Source organism: Sphaerodactylus townsendi, linkage group LG05 (assembly GCF_021028975.2).
Source record: "Sphaerodactylus townsendi isolate TG3544 linkage group LG05, MPM_Stown_v2.3, whole genome shotgun sequence".
NCBI lineage: Eukaryota > Metazoa > Chordata > Lepidosauria > Squamata > Sphaerodactylidae > Sphaerodactylus > Sphaerodactylus townsendi.
The window spans coordinates 20,829,275-20,842,567 of NC_059429.1; the positions used below are offsets into that span (position 1 = coordinate 20,829,275).

General features: G+C 48.3%; 1 protein-coding gene across 1 annotated transcript in view; it reads left to right on the forward strand.

Moving 5' to 3' along the window:
• Positions 1-1,102: 1,102 nt before the first annotated feature.
• Positions 1,103-13,293, forward strand: part of LOC125433095 (serine/threonine-protein kinase PLK2-like) — a 38,054-nt gene continuing 25,863 nt past the window's right edge. The window contains exons 1-4 of the mRNA XM_048497439.1: positions 1,103-1,225; positions 7,491-7,598; positions 10,167-10,283; positions 12,336-12,465. Of these exons, the coding sequence (XP_048353396.1) occupies positions 1,112-1,225; positions 7,491-7,598; positions 10,167-10,283; positions 12,336-12,465 (469 nt within the window). The 5' untranslated portion in view covers positions 1,103-1,111. The remainder of the gene's footprint in view (positions 1,226-7,490; positions 7,599-10,166; positions 10,284-12,335; positions 12,466-13,293) is intronic.

Genomic DNA, 13,293 nt, shown 5'->3' on the forward strand with positions numbered 1-13,293 from the left:
TGCAGACTCTAATCTGGAGAAGTGAGTTTGTTCCCCCGCTCCTCCACAATGAAGTCGGCTGGGTGACCTTTACCCAGTCATAGTTCTCTCTGAACTCTTTCAGCCCATGTGGAGGCTGGCAATAGTAAACATCTCTTGCCTTGAAAACCCTACGGGGCCACAATAAGTCAGTTGTGACTTGATGGCAGACACACGAAGAAGAAGAAGAAGAAGAAGAAGAAGAAGAAGAAGAAGAAGAAGAAGAAGAAGAAGAAGAAGAAGAAGAAGAAGAAGAAGAAGAAGAAGAAGAAGAAGAAGAGGAGGAGGAGGAGGAGGAGGAGGAGGAGGAGGAGGCGGAGGAGGAGGAGGAGTTTGGATTTATATCCCCCTTTCTCTCCTGTAAGGAGACTCAAAGGGGCTTACAATCTCCTTTCCCTTCCCCCCTCACAACAAACACCCTGTGAGGCACGTGGGGCTGAGAGAGCTCCAAAGAACTGTGACTAGCCCAAGGTCACCCAGCTGGCGTGTGCTGGAGTGCACAGGCTAATCTGTTTCCCCAGATAAACCTCCACGGCTCAAGTGGCAGAGTGGGGAATCGAAGCCGGTTCTCCAGATGAGAGTGCACCTGCTCTCTCTACGGAACTGCTGCTTTCAGTAGGCAGGTAGTCAAACAAACATTCTCCCAGATTTTCAATAAAAGCGGCTGTTGCAGATTACCTGAACTCAGGAGCCGGAACTGAGCCTGCAGCATAGTTAGCGGTGGAGTCAAGCATCCCTGCTGCTGGAAGAGATCCGTCCCTCCCCTGTTCCTATAGAGAGAGGTGAGAGCACAAACATTATTTCATCCCAAAGCAAAGAACATGTGCTTCTTTAGTAACCATCTCCCAGTCTTGCCACTGCAAAGCAATCACGTCCCCGCTGCTGCCTCCGGTCCCCGGTCTGTGTTTCTCGCTGTCCCATTGGCAAGGCTGGGGCAGAGAGGAGGATCTTGCAATCCCCACGCCTTGTCTTGATAAGGAGCCCGACAGGAGCTGGCTGGGTCATACTCTCCACAGCAGCTGGGGAGAGCAGGGCAGGGGAGGGGGGGCTGGGAACACGCTGGGGAGGGAAGCACTTCCCTTCTGCACCAGCCATGGGGCAGACGGAGCACGCATCCTGGAGGAAAGTCGAGAGAGAGACCCTGAAATACTTCATCGAGGATCCCAGCACCGGCACGCTTTACAAGAGGGGCCAACTTTTGGGAAAGGTAAACGGACCGCTCTGCTTTTTTGGTCACTGGCTGAAAGTGGCAGTTCTTTGGGGATGACAGCTCCGTATTATTTTTAGCGAGGGCGGCGACCACCCCCACACAAGCATCCCCTTCCAAAGCAAGGGGGCTGGCTTGGAGGCGCAGAGGAAGATGCTTAGTGGAGATGCGGCCAGGCAAGCAACCGAAGACCCACCAAGAGCACAGGGACTTCCCTGGTAACCGCTGTTCAAACGGATTCCAGTTTATGGAGGGAATACAGTATGACCCATTTAAATGGCTACTGGATTCCTGCACTTTGGGGAAACTGAGGCACAAGATGAAGGGGCTGCTCAAGGTCACTGGTAGATTGAGTCCCTCCCCAAGTTTTCCAAGCCCCCTCTTCTGCTAGGGCTAAGGACCCTGCCCTCCTGCAAGCCCTGCTTTCGACCCTGCTCTTTGGACCGTCCTGCACCTCTGGAGAGCTCAAAGGAAACCTAAAGGAAAGGGAGAGGAGGGAAATTCGAGCCGGGTCACTTGGGGACTTTGCCCCCACACCGAGCCAAGGATGTTTACCTACTCAGTTTTTGCACGCATTCTAATGAACGCATGGACAGAGCCCCAAACCTTGCAAAAACCCCAAAGCGAAGCTAGAGAATGCCAATGTAAAACAAATAAGGAACTGGAGGAGGGGGGAGCGCAGAAGGGAGGGAGAGAGAAACGGGGAGCGTGTGAACAGCCTTCCCCATAAAGTGGGTTTTAATCTGGATTCTGGGCTGGGGATGCATTTGTGGGGTCGGTTGCAGGACGAGCTGCTAAAAAAAGAAAAGAATGTGTTTCCCAAGAATCCCGAAACTGCTTTAATCCTTGCAAAAAGGTTACGTTTTGAAAGAACGGCTCTGTAATGTCCAGTTTGCAATTTACCTCTGAGGGCAGGTGACAGGAAGGAAAGCAGGAGCGAACCCCTATTAATGTCTAACACGAAGTTGTGGGTGTTTTTGCAAGGACTGGGCTGCTGGTGAGCAAGAATGATCTAGGCGATTGGCCATTCTTATAGGAAAAAAGGAACTATCAGCGCCCCCAAAATGCCTAAAGAATTTAAGCCCCTCCCCCCCCAACCCCCCCCACTGCAATTTAAATTACTCTGGATTATCCAGGACAGAGCGCGCGAGTGAGTGTTTAGAGCTGGGACAGCTTCTTTGCACGGTCTGCCCAAGTTTTTTTACGCCCTCCCTGCAAAGAGGGCCAGCATCCAAGACATGCTTACCCGCAGAAGTACGCCTCCTAGTCCCACGGGTCACTGCAAAATAAGAGTGCCCGGGACTGCAGCTCTCCAAAGAGCTGAATCTCTTCTCTTCCACCCAGTCCTGAGTCCCTGTCCTTTTGGACAGGGTGGAGGGACGCCCAGTGTCCCCCCCCCCGCCATTCTGACCTGGACCCCCAAGTTCAGAACGTGAGAACCCCTCCCTCCCCCTCTCCCGGATTCGATTCTGCCTTGGATTTGCACAGACAGGTCCTCAGATCTTGCAAACATGCCCGGGCTAGTTGCAGGTGGACGAAGACGCTCCGCCCATTTGAGACACCTGCCTATCTTGCGTCATTTCGGACTTTTGAGAAAGGTTCGAGACTCACCCGAGATCGAGCTGCGCGAGCAAAATGTAACGGGCGTGGGAGCTTAAAAGGGAGCCTCCGTGTGCTGACGCAGTGTATCTCCGAATGGCATATGCTGCAGGCAAGCAATGGGGGAGAGCCCGAGGCTTCCTGCCCTGTCTGCCGGCTTTCCAGAAATCACTGTTGCAAAAAGGAAGGCGGAGTGAGTGGATCTCAGGTTTGATCCATCAAGTCCCTGTTAAGGTTCTTATTTTAAAAAGAGACTGGATGCAGTGCTTGCAAAGGACTAGTAGAGCAAAATGGAACCTCCACGTTAAGAGGCAATCTACCACGAGAAAGACTCACAGCGAGGGTGATCTGTTGCCTTCCTGCCCCCGGTTGTGGGCTTGGTGAAATAGGGTGACTGGTGGTACAAAGGAGATGTCGGCCAGACAAGCCCCATCTCCAGCTGGGAAATGCCGAACTGCCTTGCTCCAGTGCGTCCAACGACTACCCTCAACAAGCAGAAATCCAACAGGGGAGCACTTCCTGTCCTTGAATCAACATGCTGGGAAAAGCTGCCCATCCTTGTGTGTTCCACGCAGCGTCTAAAGCTGTAAGATCCATGCAAGGAACAAAAGACATTAAAGTGGGGAATTAGCAGGTTCGAGACGCAGGTTCGAATCCCCACTCAAGCTTGCTGGGTAACCTTTGGGCTTTGGCCAATCCCAGATTCTCAGCCTGACTTACCTCATAGAGTTGTTGGAGGGAGGAAGAATGATGTTGCAAGTGACTTCGTGACTTGGGGAGAAAAGGGGGTATAAATCAGGGAACCCTGCTCAGCTACTTTGGGCTTGCTGGCATCTCTGAATATGTTGTGAAGATGAAATCGGAGCCCCAAGCACCCGGAGCCTCCTTGGAAGAAAAACCCTTAATGCTTTTTAATGCAGGATGGACGTGGTTTAAGAAAATCTTGCCTTTTTCTTACCTGCAGTTGCTGCTGGGGGTGTTTCTTTCCAGAAGCTGCAACTGTCCACCTTCCCCTTAGAAAGCTCTGGCTGAGCTTTTCGATTTTCTCTTTAAATTATCAGGGACGCTTAGCCACCTCTCAGCTCCTCTGAAGCTATGCCTTGCTTAGCCAGAACACTGGACTCTTAACGCTGCCTTCCCGATAAACACACGAGCGCTGCATCCTTTCTGCTGTTCCTTCCAGGTGCGAGAGTCACCTGCTGTTACCTGAAGGGAAGATGATATTCTTCGGCAGGTGGAAAGGCCAAGTCTCAATTTTTGTGTCTGCTTTAGAGACTGGTCTTGCTGTTCTCTTGCATACAGTCCGTGTATGCCTAGATTCAGTGGTGGCAAACCTTTGGCACTCCAGATGTTATGGACTACAATTCCCATCAGCCCCTGCCAGCATGGCCAATATCTATCTGGTACAATTGGCCATGCTGGCAGGGGCTGTCGTCTAATCCCTGGAACAAATTCGCCATAGCGAATCTGCCTGCTAAACCGTTGGGATTTCGGCCCAACTCTAGACAGTGGTTTTAACTGAGGATGCACACAGAATGAAGCTAATGAAATGTGCTCCAATAGAATGAAGCTAATGAAATGTGCTCCAATCCACTCAGGCTTCTGCACACATATACACAAATCCACGAGTCTTGGAAGGTGCCACAAGATTTTGGCTGCTCCAGACGAATGCTTTCGTTACAGTGTATTTTCAATCCGCCTTAGCGATCGTTTGCAAGTACATTTTCCTGCTTCATGCAGGAAAATCCACTTGCAAGTGATCGCTGAAGGGCGGCATAGAAATGAAATTATTATTAATAGTAGTAGTCGTAGTCAAAGAACACAAAAGGCACTGCAGACTATTTCAGCCAGAAAAATCAGCAATAGCAGAACACATGATAAACCAACCTGGACACAGAATGTTATTTGAAAACACAGAAATTCTGGACCACTCTGACAACCACTACGTCAGACTACACAGAGAAGCCATTGAAATCCACAAGGCCATGGATAATTTCAACAGAAAGGAAGAAACCATGAAAATGAACAAAACTTGGCTGCCAGTGTTGAAAAACACTAGAGTCAAGACAGTAACTAATCAGTTCCACACAAACACAGGATGACTATAGACAGTAAATAATCAAAGGGAACAAAGGTCAGGCTACTTCTATTCAGATGCCCTCACTTATTACCCTTGCTATCTTCATTGTTACTCACAGGTATATATACTCCACTTGCTTTCCTACTATCAGATCCTCTGAAGATGCCAGCCACAGATGCAGGCAAAACATCAGGAGAGAATGCTGCTAGAACACGGCCATACAGCCAGGAAACCACACAGCCCCCTGGTCGTAGTAGTGCTGGAATTAGTATATATGCCAAGTGAATGGGACCTACAAAGAATGTTATCAGAGGTTGTAAGATTGCTATCTTTTTTAAAAAATTGATCTTTATTTAAATTATTTCATACAAAGATCATATTAAACATCAAAATCCACGGTACATGCAAAACCTAAAAAATAAAAATAAAACGGTTCACTTTCCTTCAATACTTTATATTAACTATGTTATAAATCTTGCCGTTCCAATTTTAAAAAATGTCCTGCTAGAATAGTAATTCTGGCCTTTCAGTTCCCTTACAACCTCGTTAAGGATTTTTAGAATTGCTCAGCTTCTTCCATTCTATATTCCTCTTTAACCCTACTTTATTATCATTCCTGTGCCACTCTTATCCAACAAAACTACATCTCTTTTCTCTAGTGTTGAAGCCTCATTGATAGGTATTGATATTCTCTTTTAATTTTAATATAATTTACCAATCATTCCCAGTCCTCTATGGCAGCGGTTCTCAACCTGTGGGTTGCGACCCCTTTGGGGGTCAAACAACCCTTTCACAGGGGTCACCTAAGACTCTCTGCATCAGTGTTCTCCATCTGTAAAATGGATAGATGTTAGGGTTGGGGGTCACCACAACATGAGGAACTGTATTAAAGGGTCGCGGCACTAGGAAGGGGGAAGAATTAGGACTAATAAAAGGAAACACTTCTTCACGCAACGTGTGACTGGTGTTTGGAATATGCTGCCACAGGAGGTGGTGATGGCCACTAACTTGGATAGCTTTAAAAGGGGCTTGGACAGATTTATGGAGGAGAAGTCGATTTATGACTACCAGTCTTGATCCTCCTTGATCTGAGATTGCAAATGCCTTAGCAGACCAGGTGATCGGGAGCAACAGCCACAGAAGGCCATTGCTTTCACATCCTGCATGTGAGCTCCCAAAGGCACCTGGTGGGCCACTGCGAGTAGCAGAGAGCTGGACTAGATGGACTCTGGTCTGATCCAGCTGGCTTCTTATGTTCTTAAGGTTGAGAACCACTGCTCTATACATTTTCCCCCATTTTGGTATTTATTCAATGTTGAAAATGTATCTGTTACTGTAAGACTGCTCTTTTAGCTGTTAATTCCTGTAGAAATGCATTAATGTCCACATACAAAACCCATTTGTGGGTGGGGGGATGGGTATGTAGATTATGGTGCTCAAGGGGGAAACCATCGAATGCCACAAGTGACTTGGTCTATTGATTACATTTGGAAATTAAATGAATTTATTTTTTACTTGCATGAATCTGACAGAATCTGAAAGGAGACAGAGAATGGATGTTTGGGCCCTGTGTGCATATATGCCAGAACTGAGATTCACAGCACCCACTGAGAACTGTTTTGGGGAGGGGATCAGCCATGGCAGCCCCAGTGTTTCTTTCGTTCATGCAGTACCCCAAACCTTCTCAAGTGGCACCCGTTCTGCATCATAGAACCAGCCAGATCCAGTCTCCCAAGCTGAGGAAGTGGCGATGTGGTTTGGGCTGTGGAAAGCTGTTTGCAGGCAGAGAACCTGAGAAGGACCTTGTGCGAATTCTCTGAGTTAAAAACTATTCTCTGCCACAGAACTCAACACTGGACCTTCTTTGTAGTAGAATGCTCCGCTTGGGGTGCTAGTGCCTACCTAGCCCTGCTCCCCCAATCTGTTTGAAAGTCTGACGATAATCATTCGACGAACTATAAATGCTCTTGTGTCAAAGTACCACGTTCAATGATGCACAAAATAATGGTTTTGTCAAAGGCAGCACGTAAAAATGAATGATAATTCTCATATTCTTTTGGGACTATATTCTAATGCGGAAGCATATAATTTTCTCAACCACTGCACCTCAACTGACCGTACTAACATCTTTATCTGAGACAGAGGATAGCAGTGAGGGCAGGGATACCAGCCTCTACATGGGGCCTGAGGATTCCCTGTAATTACACCTCATCTCTAGACTACAGAGATCAATTCCCCTGCGTTAGTCTGCAATAGAATAGCCACATTCGAGTCCAGGAGACCAACAGAATGCTGGTCTCTAAAGTGCCACTGGACTCGAAAATAAATGAAGAAACGAGTTACGTTTTCATTGGACTATCTTTTTGGGCAACCATTTTAGGTGGTGCCAATTTTGGAGAGTTACAGAAGTCTTCGTAACACTTTTCTGCCTAGCAAAAGCATTCTATGAAACTACAAAATTTGTACAGCCTAATAGGACTGTAAATGGTGACTACAGTTAAGGGCATTTGGGTTTTTTTTGAAGCCCATCCCTGTCTCCCAACAGAGGCCTGATTCCTGCCTAACCCTCCTTCCTTTTTGTTACAGGGGGCATTTGGAAGATGCTACAAGTTCACGGATACATCGACCAACAAAGTCTATGCGGTGAAAGTCGTCTCTCAATCCCGGGTCTCCAGGCTGGACAACAGGGGGAAGGTGAGCTGATATTTGGGGTCTGGGGGTACTGATTGATTGGAACCCAAATGTCTATATCAGGAGTCCCCAGTGTGGTGCCTGGGTGCCCAGTGAAACTTTTCTGACACCTGCCAAGTGGTTTTAGTAAATGGGCAGAGCAGAGGAGGGATCCAGCAGGTTCTCACAGGTTCCCGAGAGTAGGTTACTAATTATTTGTGTGTGCCGAGAGGGGGTTACTAATTGGTGGTTTTGCCACGTGATTTTTGCCTTAGTTACGCCCCTTCTCCGCTCCTCAGCAGTAGCGCGCAGAACTTGAAGCAATCTAGCAGGAGGTGCACATGCGTGGCAGCCTGCACCTGCGTGCATTCGTTTCCCGCCCAAGGACCGGCGCAGCGGCTGCGTGCTTGCCACAGCCCCGCACAGCAATGCCCCGCCCCCGGAATGCCCGGCCATGCCCCCGTCGTGCCCCGCCCAGCCCCATTGGCGCTACGCCACTGTTTGAATCCCACCACCAGGGGAACCTGTTACTAAAAATTTTGGATCCCACCACTGGGGCAGAGCCATTTCCCAGCAAACAGAAAATCCACTGTACCCTAGCTGGCAATAATGATAACAAATCAACCTCGAATGCAATTTTATAAAAGTGTGAAAATGCAAATAAGTGCAATAACCATACATTCTACATTAAAATATGACATAGAAACAACCATCCTAATACCACACAACCGGGAAAGACTTTGACATACAAGTTGTGGTCCGCTTGAAATACCACATTCAGAATATCGTTATTGTTTCTGTATGTATTTTAGACAAGTACAGGAATTAAAGTCAGGCAGTAGTCAATGGTAATATCCTAAAAAAACTTGCGTGCTCTGACAGTCCTTCAGGCAAACTTCTCAAAAGTCCTTCAATTAATTGGTTTCCCTTTCTTTCTTTCTTTCTTTCTTTCTTTCTTTCTTTCTTTCTTTCTTTCTTTCTTTCTTTCTTTCTTTCTTTCTTTCTTTCTTTCTTTCTTTCTTTCTTTCTTTCTTTCTTTCTTTCTTTCTTTCTTTCTTTCTTTCTTTCTTTCTTTCTTTCTTTCTTTCTTTCTTTCTTTCTTTCTTTCTTTTTTGAGACCTGTTGTGCTTTCCCAGTGAAATTGACACAAATACATTTAATCTACAATGCTGAATATGTAGAATAAACTGCAACCCGCGGTAAGCGGTGTTTTCAGGAAAAATCTTCCTCAGTGTTCAGATTTGTCTAGCCAGGTGAACTGCAGGGCTAGATTGTACGAGAAAGCTCTCCCAGTCCTGCTATGGCTGCACATCTGCCATTTCGTGCTTTTTCCCAGCAGAACTTCTGATTGAGCTCTGGAGATTTGATTGGTTCTGCAGGTTTTTAAATATATTACTTTGACAGCAGCTTCCATAAGGATCTGTGCGACTGAAGGTAAGCTTCGGCAGCCATTTTGTTGCTGTACTTACCACACTGTTTCAGCATCTCTAAGGTACCAGCAAACTCAAAAGGATACCCCTGGTCTACATAGAGTTATATAGACCTGCCAGACCAACTTTGTTTCCTTCTTTGGCTACAGTTCCCCACGCTGGGCCAGGAGGTAAACGGTGGTCCCGGCCTGAAAATGAGTGTGAAGCGGCAACAGTATAACAGCCCGAAGCTGCTGCTGACACCATTTTAAACCGCTGACATCCATTTTCAGGCACTGTTCTTTCACTGCACTATTTTTTTGGCCCATGCGGAAGCTGTCCCGGAGATAGAGTGGGCAACCAGGCCTTGGCGCCTGGGATGCTGTGGGCTGGCTTGTAGCTGACATAGAGGGGAAAGACGAGAGTGGGGAAAGGCCCTTTGTTTCCTTCTTTGATTGAGTGATGGGCTTACTTGGTCATGAGGACGCTGTTGATATGGTTTACCTGGATTTCACAAAAGAGATCAACTCTAACTTTGCTTCAATAGGACCTCTCCTAAATGCTCATGGAAGCCCTATCTTTCTCTGTTTAATGTGCTGGATGCAAACCCAAATCCCCTGCCTTGATCTTCCAATCCTTCTTAATTTGGGATTAATTTGTTTTTATCAGACTTGGCCCCTTTTTCATCCTCTGGAATCAAAAACTGCAAAATGGAGGAGCCTTTGTTTCCATATTCCAGGGCTCAACCTTGGAGCAGGCAAAGTATTAATTTTTGTTTAAAAAAATGTATTTGCCTCTGTGCATGTGCAAAGTAAATTTTGCACACTGTTGTTGAGTAACCAGAATTTGTTCCTCATGCAACTGGGATTTGTAACAAAATGCTGGCCAAGATGGCCTGATCCAGCAGGGCTTTCTTATCATCCTAAGAAAAGCACCGACCAGTAAGAAAGGTTGAGGGCAAACCACTGAAGCAGGAGGTGCTTTCTTCAAATGTTGAAAACAGCAACATAACTCTGTAGCTTCTCCCCTTCCCTCTCCTTGGAGGCATTTGTCCTTGGCAGACTTTCCTCCACACCATTTTAGCGTTCTCGCTGACTCCAGCACCTGCGCCCCGTGACTTCTCGGTGGGGTGTGCACGCAGGCATCTATTTCTGCAAAAATTTCATTCCCCCCTCCTTTGCAGGTGGAACGTGAAATTGAACTGCACAGCCAGCTCAAGCATAGAAATGTTGTGGGCTTCCACCGACATTTTGCTGACCAGGAAAATATCTACATGGTCCTAGAACACTGTAGCCGAAAGGTAAGCAGCAGAAACAGGAAAGTCTTACCCGAGTTTTCTTGATGTTCACAAGTGCAGCAGCTTATGTATGTAGCTGAACTTTCACCCACATGCTCCTACCTGTGGTCTTCGAACCTAATGTGTTAAAGAGGGAGTAGGAATTAGCTGAGCAGAGTATGTATCGAATCCTTCAGCCAGGGAGTTTGGAACCAGGGTTTAGAATCATAAGAGACCTGTGGGCAGAGGTGGGATCCAGCAGGTTCTCACAGGTTCCCGAGAGTAGGTTACTAATTATTTGTGTGTGCCGAGAGGGGGTTACTAATTGGTGATTTTGCCATGTGATTTTTTGCAGCTTGAGATTCACGCCCTCCTCTCTCAGCAGTAGCCGCGCCAAGAACTTGAAGCTTGAGTCTAGCAGGAGGATGCGTCGCGTATTGGCAGCAACTGCGCCTGCGTGCGTCGTTTCCATGGAGACGGGGCGGCTTTGCGTTCATTAACTTGCCAAAGCCCTGCACAGGAATGCCCCGCCCCCCTGAATGCCCGGCCACGCCCCCATCGTGCCCCGCCCAGCCCCATCGGCGCTACGCCACAGTTTGAATCCCACCCCCATGGGAACCTGTTACTAAAATTTTTGGATCCCGCCACTGCCTGTGGGGTTAGGCTGAGGCCTAGGAAAGGAGAATATCATGTGCCCCACACATTGTGTACTATGGGGGGAAAGTGGGTAGTAAGAAGCAGGAGCATAATTTGGAGTGCATCCTTCCCTCAGCGAGCTTGGAGCAGGGGTTTAGCTTCACAATGGCCTTGTGAGGTAGGCTGTGCCAGCGTGGTGTAGTGGTTAAGAGCAGGTGCACTCTAATCAGGGGAGCTGGGTTTGATTCCCCGCTCTGCCACTTGAGCTGTGGAGGCTTATCTGGAGAACCAGATTAGCTTGTGCACTCCAACACATACCAGATTAGCTTGTGCACTCCAATACATACCAGTTGGGTGACCTTGGGTAAGTCACAGTTCTTTGGAGTTCTCTCAGCCCCTCCCACCTCACAGGGTGTTTGTTGTGAGGGGGGAAGGGAAAGGAGATTGTAAGCCCCTTTGAGTCTCTTTACAGGGAGGAAGGGGAGGATATAAATCCAACTCTTCTTCTCCAATGCTAATGTTGCCAACCTCCAGGTGGCAGCTGGAGTTCTCCCACTATTGCAGCTGATCTCCAGGCAACAGAGATCAGTTCAGCTGGAGAAAATAGCTGCTTTCGAAGGTGGACTCGGGCATTCCATTCCATTGAAATCTCTCCTCTCCCCAAACCCACCCACCTTAGGCTTCTACCCTCAAATCTCCAGGTGTTTCCCGACCTGCAGATGGCAACCCTGGTCAACACAGAGTTAGGCTTGGGTGAGGCCTCTTGGTGGGCTAGAATTTGGGAATTTGGGAAAGGCCCTATAACTCAGCGGCAGAGTACCTGCCAAAGAGCAGCAGTGGCTTAGGAGGTTAAGAGCTCGTGTATCTAATCTGAAGGAACCGGGTTTGATTCTCCGCTCTGCCGCCTGAGCTGTGGAGGCTTATCTGGGGAATTCAGATTAGCCTGTGCACTCCCACACACACCAGCTGGGTGACCTTGGGCTAGTCACAGCTTCTCGGAGCTCTCTCAGCCCCACCTACCTCACAGGGTGTTTGTTGTGAGGGGGGAAGGGCAAGGAGATTGTCAGCCCCTTTGAGTCTCCTATAGGAGAGAAAGGGGGGATATAAATCCAAACTCTTCTTCTTCTTCTTCGTCCAATCCATTCCTATTCAAAGATAGACACCAGTGGAAGATAGGACCTGGAAAATATCTTCCTGTTGGTGGAGACAGATGGACTGATGCGCCTGACTCTGCATAAGGTAGCTTTGTTATCTTCCTGAGCAAAACTTCCCAGCTCTGCAGTGTTCCAGCCCGGCCTCCTGCAGAGCAGTGCAGTGAAATGCTTGGTTGCCCTCTCGGGGGGGTCCTTTTGAGATCCAGGCATAGAATGAGTTGCAGGTGCCGCAATGTGCTGTGGGAAATCAGCGTCGTGTATCTCTTCTGCCTCTCCCCCTCTGCAGTCTTTGGCACACATCCTGAAAGCCCGGAAGACGCTGACAGAGCCGGAGGTCCGGTTCTACCTGAAGCAAATCATCTCTGGCCTACAGTACATCCACCAACAAGGGATCATCCACCGGGACCTGAAACTGAGTAGGTGGCACGGTCTGAAGATGGGTGCAGGCAGGAGGAAGTTTGCTTCGGTTAGCTGATCCAAAAAAAGCTCACTCAACTTGGGCCCTTTCCGCACATGAAGAATAACGCACTTTCAACCCACTATCACAATTGTTTGCAAGTGGATTTGGGCTATTCCACACAGTAAAATCCAGCTGCAAAGTGGATTGAAAGTGCATTATTCTGCACGTGCAGAAGAGCCCCAAGCCCCCACCAATTTGCCGTGAGACTGATGTGATTTCAGCCTTAAGTGGGGAACCAGAATGCCTGGGGTCTAAGGAAGGGAGAGACAGGGGAGCCCAGCAAATGGAAAAGAGAGTGGTGGTTGAGGTTTGAGGTTCTGCTCTGGAAAAGGAGCAGATTGGCTGGACTGGAGCTTCCCAGCGTGGCACCTGCGGGCATCATGACACCTGCCAACGCCATTCTTGGCACCCTCCAAATGTTTTTAGAAAGTAGATGGGGCCAGGAGCAAATCTACAGAAAATGGCACCCAGGGAAAGCACTGAAATTGCTCCCCCGCAAAAAAATAAAAATCCAGCAAGTCTTCCCCATCTTGGAACCAGCTCTCCAGTGGTCAGGTCTACCATTACTTCCAGTCACGGGTCACCAGCCCTCCAGAGGGCTGCTCTAACCGCTGTTAAGAATTTGTAAACCTTCTAGAGCAGCAGTGGCGTAGTGGCTAAGAGCAGGTGCGCTCTAATCTGGAGGACCGGGTTTGATTCCCCGCTCTGCCACTTGAGTTTGGGGAGCTAGATTAAACTGTGCACTCCCACGCATGCCAGCTGGGTGACCTTGGGCTAGTTCAGG